Source organism: Ahaetulla prasina, chromosome 5, assembly GCF_028640845.1.
Source record: "Ahaetulla prasina isolate Xishuangbanna chromosome 5, ASM2864084v1, whole genome shotgun sequence".
NCBI classification, from domain to species: Eukaryota; Metazoa; Chordata; class Lepidosauria; order Squamata; family Colubridae; genus Ahaetulla; species Ahaetulla prasina.
This window is the reverse complement of record NC_080543.1, coordinates 135997060-136010479: the sequence shown is the minus strand read 5'-3', so window position 1 is coordinate 136010479 and position 13420 is coordinate 135997060. Positions and strand designations below refer to the sequence as shown.

The following is a 13420-nucleotide window of genomic DNA, read 5'->3' as shown; positions in this document are numbered from 1 at the left end:
CATCCGGACCTCGTCCGTTGTGAGTCCATCACAAGCCTTCGCAGCATTATCAGCAGAGGACGTACATCCGTCCTTCCTCTCGACGAACAAAAGGTTGTTTAGAGTTCAAGGGGAAAGTGGCTTCCTGAGGTTGCATTGTCTTCCTAGGAAGTGTGCGACCAGACCATCCCCTGCTGCCCCATAACGCAAAGACAATGAAGAGGCTAGCTTTTGACCTAAACCATTGTTTATTTGATGTCTGGGATGGGGGAAGGAGAGCTCGGGATCCCTACCTCTTTCCTATCCAACCGCGGCTGAGACCGCGTTGTATCTGCTGCGTTGCTGCGTCTTGCAGAAGTTCCCAGGTTTCAACTTTAGGTCTTCAAAGAGAAACCAAAGAGAAGAACGAAACGGGGAAGGCATGCCCTGCTGGCTTTCCGATGCACTCATTGTGACCTGTGCGTGTGTGTGTCTGTTTGTGGATGGGTGTGGGTGTGTGGTTCCATCCCTGTCGTGAGATGCAAAGCTGAGGCCTGGTTAGATAGGGTCATCAACGCAATGGGCAAACTCCAGGAGACAATGTAGGACAAGAGACCTGTCCTCCACTAACCACCAAACGAGAAGAGAGGACTCCTTGGAGAAGACCCTGAAGTTGAGAAAGATGGAAGACCAAAGGAGAAGGGGAAGGAAGAGGATGAGATGGTTAGATAGGGTCATCAACGCAATGGGCAAACTCCGGGAGACAATGGAGGACAAGAGACCTGCCCTCCACCAGCCACCAAACGAGAAGACAGGACTCCTTGGAGAAGACCCTGAAGTTGAGAAAGATTGAAGGCCAAAGCAGGAGGGGACAGCAGAGGATGAGACAGTTAGATGATGTCATCAACACAATGAACATAGATTTGTGCAAACTCCAAGAGATAGTTGAGCACAGGAGGACCTTACCTGCTGTGGTCCATGGGGCTGAGGAAGTGTCGGACATGACTTAGCGACTAACCAACATACTCCCGCAAGTAAATAGAAGGAGAAGCCCACGGGAGAGGATTAAAAAAACTCAAAATGGGGACTGCATCCTTTTTAACGTGCAAAACCTTCTGTAGATACCCCTGAAGCAGAAGCTTACTGGCTTTTTGGGTTTCTTGTGAACAGAATTTCATCCATCACCTTAGTAGCACATGGAAAGAAGTGTACTTCCCAGGGAGGGTATTCCTTTAGTTTTGGTTTTCACCAATGCTTGCTGCAAATGTAGGGAGATAGATAGATGATAGATAGATAGTGTTGTGACTCCAGCCCCCCAACCTGGCCCCATGCCCGAAAGTGACTCCGAAAGTGAGGAGGAAGGGCCAGTAAGGTTCAGCTCCAGGAGCCAGAACCAGACCAGTCGGAGGACGTAATGAGGCCGTCATCCCCTGATTCCTCCCTTCCCCAGGCTATGCCTTCAGACCCAGCTGATAATAATAATAATTAAGCTTGGCTTGACCTGTGCTTCAGAAGATTAGAGAGGCGGCGTCATCAAAAGGAAGGGTGGGGCTCCTGCCCCACAGGATATATAAGGAGCTTTGGGACTGCTCTCACTCCACGGGAAGCAAAATTTAGCTGATCCGTTTCAAAAAGAGCTGAAAGTCTTGCTACGCGAGTCATTTGTTTGAACTTTGGCAGGCAACTGCGATTTCTCTGCCAGGACTGATAGGAGCCGTGAATCCACTGGCTGAAGGCCAGCTCATTGATCCGAAGTGAGGAAGGAGACGAGAGAGAGAGATACTTTTTGAACCCCGAAATAAGTGCTTGGCCTTATTTTCAGGGAGGTCTTATTATTTTGGGGCGCATGGAGCAAGATGGGGCTCCTCTTGCCATCTTACCTGATTTCCAGCTCTGTGGTTAAATATTTTCGGAGGGGGGGAGGCTTATTTTAACATATGTGCTCAAAAGCCCGATTGGGCTTATTATCAGGGGATGTCTTATTTTTAGGGAAACAGGGTAGATATAGCTAGAGATACACACACACACATATATAGTTTGAAAGACCAAATAGTAAATCTCATTTCTTTTTCTCCATTATCCTAACGGAGGGCAATTCAGTGTACTTTGGGTGAACCTGAAATGCCTTTACCTCCTATAATTATTGGCTTCCCTTCGTCTGTCTTTCAGCCACCAGCCACAGGGGATTTGAAGGCTCAAAACCTCTGCACGTTACATGGATTGTTCCATCCCCCCACCTACCCCGTTCCATATACTGTACGTCACTCCTAGTGAATTTGCTTAGCTTAGGGTTTTGCTTGTTCAAATGGGATTTATTGATTCGGTAAACCCCGTTCGTCGGGGTGCTGGAATTACACCGGTTGTCAAAAATAAGTCTTTGATTAAATTCTAGCATTTCACGGTCCCGTTCCCAGGCAAGATCTTGGGAGACTGAAAAAAAAAATGTATTTCATCAAGGTGGACAAATATTGTTCTTCCTTTGATAGACAGGCCTGTCCATTCATGTGTTAGTTTCGAGAACTTGTGCCAAATTGGGAGAGAAATTCCTTTCGCCCGTTCAGTGAAAATTATACACCGTTAAAAAAAATTGAATGTAGGCTTAAAGGTGGTCTTGATATTTTATTCCTCCGCAGGCCAAAGGGAAGGAAAGGCAGTGGTTAAGACATCAAGCAGTTGGAGAACTGGACGATGCCAAGATCATCGATAGTCTAACCGGGGAAAAATCGATCTACAAGCGACGTGGAGAACTTGACCCGCAAGTAAGTTAAATATTATAAATGAGCTTGTCGGCCAATTATTTTTCTAGTTTTTGTGTGTAATTTCAGTGAAGAAAGTCACCAGTCAAGTCTCGCCTGGGTTCACACGTAACCCATGCACGCTGCTTGTGTTGCAAATTCTGATGGTCTCTCCAGCCACAATCATGAATAGCTTCTGGAAATTTCCCCCAGCTGAGCTCCAGGAGGCCAAGATGATTAACTGATATATTATGGCTCAAATCATGGTGCCTGTCATACTTTGTTTTCACGGTTTCTTAGCGACATGGGTAACACAACATGGGTTTCATTTCTGTCCCTGGTAATCAGGGTTGGTGATCTATGTCAGGGGTCTCCAACCTTGGTCCCTTTAAGACTTGTGGAGCTTTGCTGGCTGAGGAACTCTGGGAGTTGAAGTCCACAAGTCTTAAAGCAGCGGTTCTCAACCTGTGGGTCAGGACCCCGTTGGGGGTCAAATGACGATTTGCCAGGGGTCGCCTAAGACCACCGGAAATATGGGAAGTATACTTGCGAGTCAAAGAATCGCGCTGCAATGGTTGACTCCACAAGCCAGCTGCAAGCTCTTCAAATCGCTAGCCGAATTCAGCTTCAGGCACGATGAATTAAAAAAGAGAGAAATCTTTGCTCTGATGTCTCCCTCTCAAGCCAGCTGCAATCACTCCCAATCGCTAACCTAATCTGGCTTCAGGCGCGATAAACTTAATAGGGGAGGAGTCTCCGCTTTAATGCCTCCGTCCTCAAGGCAATCGCAAGCAGTTCAGATCGCTAGCCAAGACGGCTTCAGGCGCCATAAATTCAGAACGAAAATAATTTTATGGTTGGGGTTGCCACATCGTGGGGAATTGTATTAAAGGGGTCGCAGCACTATAAAGGTTGAGAACCACTGTCTTAAAGAGACCAAGATTGGAGACCCCTGATCTATGTGATGGGTTTGGGTTTTTTAATGCCGCTTTGGCTACTTTTAAGACATGTGGACTTCAACTTTAATCCATGCTGGCTGGGGAATTCTGGGAGTTGAAGTCCGCACATCATAAATTGGGAAACGCCATTCTATATCACAGTGATGGCTAACCTTTTCCAGACTAAGTGCCCAAAGCACATGTGTGCGTGTGCGAATGCACACGCGCGTGCCCAATCTCCCAAAATGCAAGGTGTGCGAGGGCCCCGGGCATGTGCCCCGCCCCCCTGCGCGTGCACCCTGGGTCCCCTCATGCTTGCGTGTGTGGTCCGTGCATGGCCCCCTGCATACTCTCCAGGCATCTGCATGAACCCCCCCCCGCATGTGTCCCATGCATGCAGCTCCCCGTGTGCCCTCGTATACATCCTGCCCCCTGTGCATGTGTGAACGCCCCTCCTGTAGTGTCCCGCCCCCCACGCATGCACTGCAGAGACCCGAAGATGAACTAGCTGGCTGGAGGCGCACACACATGCATGGCGCAGCTGAACTAGGGCGACGGCTCGCATGCCCACAGAAAGGGTGCTGCATACCACCTCTGGCACACATGCCACAGGTTCGCCATCATGGCTATATCAGTGTCGTGTCCCACCCCCACTCCGACGAACGAGTCAAGGAAGTCCGTAACAAACTTGGCAACGAAGCCTCTGCAGCTTGCCAAGTTCCTTTGAGGTTTATCAGGGCAGGCAGGAGTCCAAGTTGTGACTTCAGCGATAGGGTCCGATATCAGCAAACTAGATAAAATTTTGTTTGACTCAAGGTTGGAATGCCAAAAGCAGGTCCTTTATATAGGCTGTGGGGTGTGGCTCCATGACTCAGCATTTATCCAGGCCTGCCCCACCCTTCCTTCTGCTGGCGTCGCCTCTCGGATCTCCGGAAGCGAGGGTCCACCCACCCCTGAATGGTCTTCAGTTGGATCTGCTGTCAGCGTCTGGGAAAGGGAGGGGTCAGAGGGAGTAGGGCCAAGTGATTCCACCACCTGGCTGGCTTCCTGCTCTGAAGGCTGAGCCAAAGGAACACACGCTGTATGAGTGAGGTTTATCGGGCTTGTCCTTTCACTCCTGGAATCCTCTCCGGGCATGGGGCCAGGGCTGGGGGCTGGAGTCATAACAATCAGATGGTTCCATAGCTGTTGCGAGTCTTGGCTGGGGAATTCTGGGAGTTGAAGTCCTGCACGTCCTGAGTGGAGAAACACCGCTCCAATCCTATTGGTTCATAGATGTCGCTTCTGGACTCGTGGACCTTGGCACCGATGGACATGTAGTTTTGTTTTTTCATTTGTCATCTATTTCCTCTGTTCCTCCATAAAGCTCGGAAGCCCACAGCAGAAGTGCAAGCGGCTCTCCCTGGTGGTTGATGTCTCCGGCAGCATGTACCGCTTCAACGGCGTCGACCGACGGCTGGAGCGATCCATGGAAGCCGTATGCATGGTCATGGAAGCCTTTGAGAATTACGAGCAGAAATTTAAGGTGACTCTCGAGAGGGAACCAGATTTGACACCAGTCGTGGGTGCATAAGTTGCTCTCACAACTTATGCATAATATGGGTCTCACAAAGCCTCAAAATTGATTAGATATTTGACGAGCAGGGGGATGCAGTGGCTCAGTGGCTAAGACGCTGAGCTTGTCAATTGAAATATCGGCAGTTCAGCGGTTCGAATCCCTAGCGCAGCGTAACGGGGTGAGCTCCCGTTCCTTGTCCCAGCTTCTGCCAAACTAGCAGTTTGAAAGCACGTAAAAAATGCAAGTAGAAAAAATAGGGACCACCTTTGGTGGGAAGGGAAGAGCGTTCCGTGCGCCTTTGGCGTTGAGTCATGCCGGCCACATGACCACGGGGACGTCTTCGGACAGCGCTGGCTCTTCGGCTTTGAAACGGAGATGAGCACCGCCCCCTAGAGTCGGGAACAACTAGCACGTATGTGCGAGGGGAACCTTTACCTTTTATGACGAGCAGACTAGTGTTTTAAGTTTTAAATTTGAATACAGGTAGTCCTTGACTTACGACCGCCATTGAATCTAAATTTCCGTGGCTAAGCGGGGCCGTGGTTCACCGAGCGTGGTCCCACTGTGCGACTTTTCTTGCCGCATTTGTTAAGCGAATCACCGCAGTCGTTCAATAAGCAACCCGGTCATTAAGTGAATCTGGCTTCCCCGTTGACTTCACTTGTTCAGAAGGTCGCAAAAGGGGGATGACGTGACGAACACACACACACAGGGACTCTGCAACCGTCATAAGTATAAGTCAATTGCTAAGCCTCTGAATTTTGATCACGTGGCCAGGGGGGAATGCAGCTACGGTCGTAAAGGTGAAAAACGGTTTTAAGTCACTTTTTTTTTCCAGTCCCGTCGTAATCTTGATCACTAAATGGAACAGTTGTAAGTCGAGGATTTACCCGTAGGTAATTTGGCATGTTAGCAAAGAAATTTTCCATCACAAGAATCAACAGTTGGTGGCGGGTAGAGAGCAAAAACCAGGCTGCAAAAGTGTAATTTTGGATCTTTTCATTATGACAACGGATTTCTTGGCTTGAAGGTTGTGGCTTCCATCTCTTTTTGCTCACATCTTTCTTCCATGCAGTACAACATCCTCGGCCACTCGGGAGACGGCTTCAACATTGCCCTGGTCCCCAACGACAAAGTGCCAAAGGACAATAAGCAAAGGCTAGAGATCCTAAAGGTAACGTTTTCAATTCCATGACATGTTTTCAGTTTAGCGCAACGGATTTCCAACTGTTCCTATTCCACGACAGAGAAGAACGGTGGCTGGAACTGGGTGTGTCTGGTTTAATGAAAAGAAGGACTAGGGGTGACATGAGAGCAGTCTTCCAATATCTTGCAAGAGAGAGGTTGCCATACAGAGGAAGGGGTCAACCTACTTTCCAAAGCACCCGAAGGCAGGACAAGAAGCAAGGGATGGAAATCAAGGAGAGAAGTGACCTGGAGTTAAGGAGAAACTTCCTAACAATGAGGACAATTAATCAGTGGAACAGCTTGCCACCAGAAGTTGCTACCTCCAACACTGGAGGTTTTTAAGAAGAGATTGAACAACTATTTGTCTGAAATTGTATAGGGTTTCCTGCCTAAGCAGGGGGCTGGACTAGAAGACCTCCGATGTCCCTTCCAACTCTGTTGTTCTGTTCTGTTCTCTCTCCTTTTCTACTTCATTCCATTCCATTCTACATTCCATTCCATTCTATTCTGCATTCTGTTCTATTCTTCTATTCTATTCTTTTGTTCTGTTCTGTTCTGTTCTGTTCTGTTCTGTTTTTTCAAAAGACAACTCTTGATTTTTCCTTTGAAAACATTTTGCTTCCCATCCAAGGAGCTGAAGTAGTACTGAAGAAGCTTCTTGGTTGAGTAGCGAAATGTTTTCAAAGGAGAGGAAAAAAGTCCCGTTGCCTTTTTCAAGAAAAGCCCCTTGGGGAGAAGATTGTGTTGCTCTTACCTGCGAAGTCGATTAACCGACCGGTTTTTCTTTTTTTCCACGGAGACCAAAATAGCCCCTCAAGCTTTCCTTCTCCGCTTCTTACCTTGACCTAATTCCCTGGAGAGCAGCCTTGAGCAGATAATGTCACCTTAATACTTGGATTAAGTGCCTTCAAGAGCATAAATAAATATTAAAGCCTTAATACCCTGAGCAGATCGTCACTCTGTTCGGGTAACGATCTCTAAAGAGGGGAGAATTTTATCTCTGCTGGGGACAGGTAGTCCTTGTCTTAACCGACCGCGATTGAGCCCAAAATATACATTGCTAAGTGAGAAATGTGTTAAGTGAGTATTGCTCCACTTTACGACCTTCTGTTGCCACAGTTGTTCAGCGAATCCATGCAGTTGTTAAGTTAGTAACACCCGGATGTTGGGTGAATCCGGCTTCCCACATTGGCTTTGCTTGTCGGAAGGCTGCAGAGGGGGATCATGTGACCCAGGGACACGAATCAGTCGCCAAGCGGGCTCAATTTTGATTACACGACCCCGGGGATCCTACAATGGTATAGAAATAGAAATAGAAATAGAACAGAATAGAAGTAGGAGTAGGAATAGGAGTAGGAATAGGAATAGGAATAGGAATAGGAATAGGAATAGACCAGACCAGACCAGACCAGACCAGACCAGACCAGACCAGAATAGAATAGAGTAGAGTAGAGTAGAGTAGAGTAGAGTAGAGTAGAGTAGAGTAGAGTAGAGTAGGAGTAGGAGTAGGAGTAGAGTAGAGAATAGGAATAGGAATAGGAAAGAATAGAATAGAATAGAATAGAATAGAATAGAATATAGAATAGAATAGAATAGAATAGAATAGAATAGAATAGAATAGAATAGAATAGGAGTAGGACTAGGAGTAAGAATAGGAATAGGAATAGGAATAGGAATAGGAATAGACCAGACCAGACCAGACCAGACCAGACCAGACCAGAGTAGAGTAGAGTAGAGTAGAGTAGAGTAGAGTAGAGTAGAGTAGAGTAGAGTAGAGTAGAGTAGAGTAGAGTAGAGTAGGAGTAGGAGTAGGAGTAGGAGTAGGAGTAGGAATAGGACTAGAATAGAATAGAATAGAATATAGAATAGAATAGAATAGAATAGAATAGAATAGAATAGAATAGAATAGAATAGAATAGAATAGAATAGAATAGGAGTAGGAATAGGACTAGGAGTAGGAATAGGAATAGGAATAGGAATAGCAATAGGAATAGGAATAGGACTAGGACTAGGACTAGGACTAGGACTAGATTAGACTAGACTAGACTAGACTACAATAGAATAGAATAGAATAGAATAGAATAGAGTAGAGTAGAGTAGAGTAGGAGTAGGAGTAGGAGTAGGAGTAGGAGTAGGAGTAGGAGTAGGAGTAGGAATAGGACTAGAATAGAATAGAATAGAATAGAATATAGAATAGAATAGAATAGAATAGAATAGAATAGAATAGAATAGAATAGAATAGAATAGAATAGAATAGAATAGGAGTAGGACTAGGAGTAAGAATAGGAATAGGAATAGGAATAGGAATAGGAATAGGAATAGGAATAGGACTAGATTAGACTAGATTAGACTAGACTAGACTAGACTACAATAGAATAGAATAGAATAGAATAGAGTAGAGTAGAGTAGAGTAGAGTAGAGTAGGAGTAGGAATAGACTAGACTAGACTAGACTACAATAGAATAGAATAGAATAGAATAGAATAGAATAGAATAGAATAGAATAGAATAGAATAGAATAGAATAGAATAGAATAGGAGTAGGAATAGGAATAGGAATAGGAATAGGAATAGACTAGACTACAATACAATAGAATAGAATAGACTACAATAGAATAGAATAGAATAGAATAGAATAGAATAGAATAGAATAGAACAGAATAACAGAGTTGGAAGGGACCTTGGAGGTCTTCTAGTCCAGCCCCTTGCTTTATCAAGAGACCCTCTACCGTTTGACAAGTAACAGACTCTTCTTAAAAACATCCAGTGAGGGAGCGCCCACAACTTCTGGTGGCAAGCGGTTCCACTGGTTAATTGTCCTCGCTGAATTGTCCTCGAGAAATTAAGTTTCTCCTTAATTCCAGGTTGCTTCTCTCCATGATGAGTTTCCATCCATTGTTTCTTGTCCTGCCTTCAGGTACTTTGGAGAATAATTTGACTCCCTCTTCTTTATGGCAGTCCCTGAAATATTGGAACACTGCTATCATGTCACCCCTAATTCTTCTTTTCTTTAGACTAGACCATATCCAAATCCTGCAGCCGTTCATCATCTGTTTTAGTCTCCAGGCCTTTGATCCTCTTAGTTGCTCTTCTCTCAACTTTTTCCCCAAAGTCTGAACATCTTTTTTGTTAGTAGGGTGACCAAAATCGGTTGCAGCATTCCTGCTGTGCCCTTCCTAGGGTTTTCATAAAGCAGTACTGAAACTTCATGTGATCTTGATTCTATGCCTCTTGTTTATAGAACCCAGGATTTCTTACTGTCTTTTGGGGGGGGGATTCTCATTTACCTCTCGCCAGGTTATGCACGCCCACGCTCAGTTCTGCATGAGCGGAGACCACACCCTGGAGGGAACCGAGCACGCCGTTCGGGAGATCACCAAAGACGACGCCGACGAATATTTCGTCATCGTCTTAAGCGACGCCAACCTGGAGCGGTACGGCATCCCTCCCGCAAGGTTTGCGCAGGCCTTGACGATCGACCCCAAAGTCAACGCTTTCGCCATATTCATTGGGTCCTTGGGGGATCAAGCCGACAGGTAAGCTGAAGACTCCCGATGCTCGGGAGAAATCTACAGGTGGTTGGTGGGAATTTTAGGCAAATCTTCACAGATCCCGTTCCTGAGAGCCAATACCTTTGTAGAATTTATTTATTTATTTTGTCAAACACACCAATATATATAAGTATAAGCATGAAATAACCATGCAAATTGAATACAACCAAAGGGAACATTAGGACAGGAACGGTAGGCACGCTGGTGCTCTTATGCACACCCCTTAAAGGATGGGTAGGGTTGATCCTCTTTGTTGTGGTCCGCCAGCAGCCTGCGGAGCTGGCAACAGAGTCAGACAGCGATGTGGCTGAGGAAGAACATGGGCCAGTCCTGGAGGCTGGGGAAGGCCCGGATGAGGCTCTGCATCGGAGGCAGAGGTGGGGCCAGGGCCATCGGAGAGTGATGTGCGGACTCTGGAGCCTCCAGAAGCTGACAGTAGTGAGGCAGAGGAACAGGAGGAGCCTGTTCCTAATGCACGCATGAGAAGAGCTGCCAGAAGGCAAGAGCAGCTCAAGCAAAGAGGACAACTTGGGAGTAGGGCCAAGAGATGATTGGCCCCTCCCATAAGGCTTAAAAGACCAGCAACGGCATTTGGGCTCTTTGCCGGAAAACAACGTTGATAGCTTTGTCTTGTTGCATTTGTTTCTTATCGGAGTCTTCTGCTTTTGAACTTTTGCCAAGAAAGGCCTTTGGCAGTTTGCCTAATTAAGACCTAATTAAGACTGAGGAATTGTGTTGGGAAGAATTTGCTTTGATTTAGTTTGGACTACGCTGAGAATGAGTTAATTTTCAGCTGTTCTAATAAAGTTTGTTTTTAAGCTGACTGAGTTTCCTACTACCTACGTGAGCCTGGGTCACAATACTCTTCTCCCAGGTATACAGGTGGTAAGTACGGAGCTAGGAACTAGGTATATCTGGCCTAATGAAGAGAAGGATAAGAGGTGACATGATAGCAGCCTTCCAGTAACTAAGAGGATTAAAATGAAGAAAATGGAGAAGTCAAAACATACCCTCTGAAGATTTAATAATTAACAAAAGTATTGGACTGTGCCAAAATGAACAAAATGACTCTTGAATTGAAAGGATCAATGGATTTGGATTTTTACGTAATATGGGAGAAATGGTACAATTGGATCAAAAATAGAAGGAAAAAAAGGGGATAGAACTCTAAACAGAATGTAAAATTAGTATAAATGTATAGAACGTAGGTGAATACTAATAGGAGGATATAAAAATGGTCACAGTCATGTGTAAGCCATAAATAAGAATTGTTTAACTGTAAAAACTTAATAAAAATAAATAACATAAAATAAAACAACTAAAATATATGAAGAGCAGTTGCAGGATTTGGGTATGGCAAATCTAAAGAAAAGAAGGACTAAGGGGGACATGATAGCAACGTTGCAGTATTTGAGGGGCTGCTACAAGGAGGAACCTTCATAGACAATAAAAGAGTAGGAAAAGCAATAGTGGGATACAATCCCCAAAATGACAGAATGATCTCAGTTCGAATCCCAGGCAAACCATTCAACATCACAGTAGTCTAAGTCTGTGCCCCAACCACTGGTGCTGAAGAGGATGAAATTGACCGGTTCTATGAAGCCCTACAGCACCTTATAGAATTGACACCAAAAAAATGATGTCCTTATCATCATGGGGGATTGGAATGCTAAAGTAGGAAGCCAAAAGATAACCAGAATAACAGGCAAGTTTGGCCTTGGAGTACAAAATAAAGCAGGGCACAGGCTGATAGAATTCTGTCAAGAGAGTACGATGGTCATAGCAAACACTCTTTTCGAACAACCCAAGAGACGACTCTACACATGGACGTCATCAGATGGTCAACACAGAAATCAGATTGACTATGTGCTCTGCAGCCAAAGATGGAGAAGCTCTATATAGTCAGTAAAAGACCAGCAACGGCATTTGGGCTCTTTGCCGGAAAACAACGTTGATAGCTTTGTCTTGTTGCATTTGTTTCTTATCGGAGTCTTCTGCTTTTGAACTTTTGCCAAGAAAGGCCTTTGGCAGTTTGCCTAATTAAGACCTAATTAAGACTGAGGAATTGTGTTGGGAAGAATTTGCTTTGATTTAGTTTGGACTACGCTGAGAATGAGTTAATTTTCAGCTGTTCTAATAAAGTTTGTTTTTAAGCTGACTGAGTTTCCTACTACCTACGTGAGCCTGGGTCACAATACTCTTCTCCCAGGTATACAGGTGGTAAGTACGGAACTAGGAACTAGGTATTAAGCCAGATATACCTAGTTCCTAGTTCCGTACTTACCACCTGTATACCTGGGAGAAGAGTATTGTGACCCAGGCTCACGTAGGTAGTAGGAACCCTCAGAGAAGGATAAGAGGTGACATGATAGCAGCCTTCCAGTAACTAAGAGGATTAAAATGAAGAAAATGGAGAAGTCAAAACATACCCTCTGAAGATTTAATAATTAACAAAAGTATTGGACTGTGCCAAAATGAACAAAATGACTCTTGAATTGAAAGGATCAATGGATTTGGATTTTTACGTAATATGGGAGAAATGGTACAATTGGATCAAAAATAGAAGGAAAAAAAGGGGATAGAACTCTAAACAGAATGTAAAATTAGTATAAATGTATAGAACGTAGGTGAATACTAATAGGAGGATATAAAAATGGTCACAGTCATGTGTAAGCCATAAATAAGAATTGTTTAACTGTAAAAACTTAATAAAAATAAATAACATAAAATAAAACGACTAAAATATATGAAGAGCAGTTGCAGGATTTGGGTATGGCCAGTCTAAAGAAAAGAAGGACTAAGGGGGACCTGATAGCAACGTTGTAGTATTTGAGGGGCTGCTACAAGGAGGAACCTTCATAGACAATAAAAGAGTAGGAAAAGCAATAGTGGGATACAATCCCCAAAATGACAGAATGATCTCAGTTCGAATCCCAGGCAAACCATTCAACATCACAGTAGTCCAAGTCTGTGCCCCAACCACTGGTGCTGAAGAGGATGAAATTGACCGGTTCTATGAAGCCCTACAGCACCTTATAGAATTGACACCAAAAAAATGATGTCCTTATCATCATGGGGGATTGGAATGCTAAAGTAGGAAGCCAAAAGATTTTTTTTTTAAATTCGCATTTATATCCCGCCCTTCTCCGAAGACTCAGGGCGGCTTACACTATGTCAAGCAATAGTCTTCATCCTATTTGTATATTATATACAAAGTCAACTTATTGCCCCCAACAATCTGGGTCCTCATTTTACCTACCTTATAAAGGATGGAAGGCTGAGTCAACCTTGGGCCTGGTGGGGCTTGAACCTGCAGTAATTGCAAGCAGCTGCTGTTAATAACAGACTGTCTTACCAGTCTGAGCCACCAGAGGCCCATTTATATAGATAAATTTAGATAACGGGAATAACAGGCAAGTTTGGCCTTGGAGTACAAAATGAAGCAGAGCACAAGCTGATAGAATTCTGTCAAGATAATACGATGGTCATAGCAA

The 13420-nt window shown here is 44.8% G+C and overlaps 1 protein-coding gene across 4 annotated transcripts in view; it reads left to right on the top strand.

Annotated features, from left to right (window-relative positions):
- The window catches only part of VWA8 (von Willebrand factor A domain containing 8), a 137245-nt gene that overhangs the window by 119399 nt on the left and 4426 nt on the right, over positions 1 to 13420 (top strand). For all 4 annotated transcript variants that reach the window (XM_058184493.1, XM_058184495.1, XM_058184494.1 and 1 more), the window contains exons 41-44: positions 2592 to 2717; positions 4998 to 5156; positions 6265 to 6363; positions 9673 to 9911. In XM_058184493.1, coding sequence (XP_058040476.1) covers positions 2592 to 2717; positions 4998 to 5156; positions 6265 to 6363; positions 9673 to 9911 — 623 coding nt within the window. The remainder of the gene's footprint in view (positions 1 to 2591; positions 2718 to 4997; positions 5157 to 6264; positions 6364 to 9672; positions 9912 to 13420) is intronic.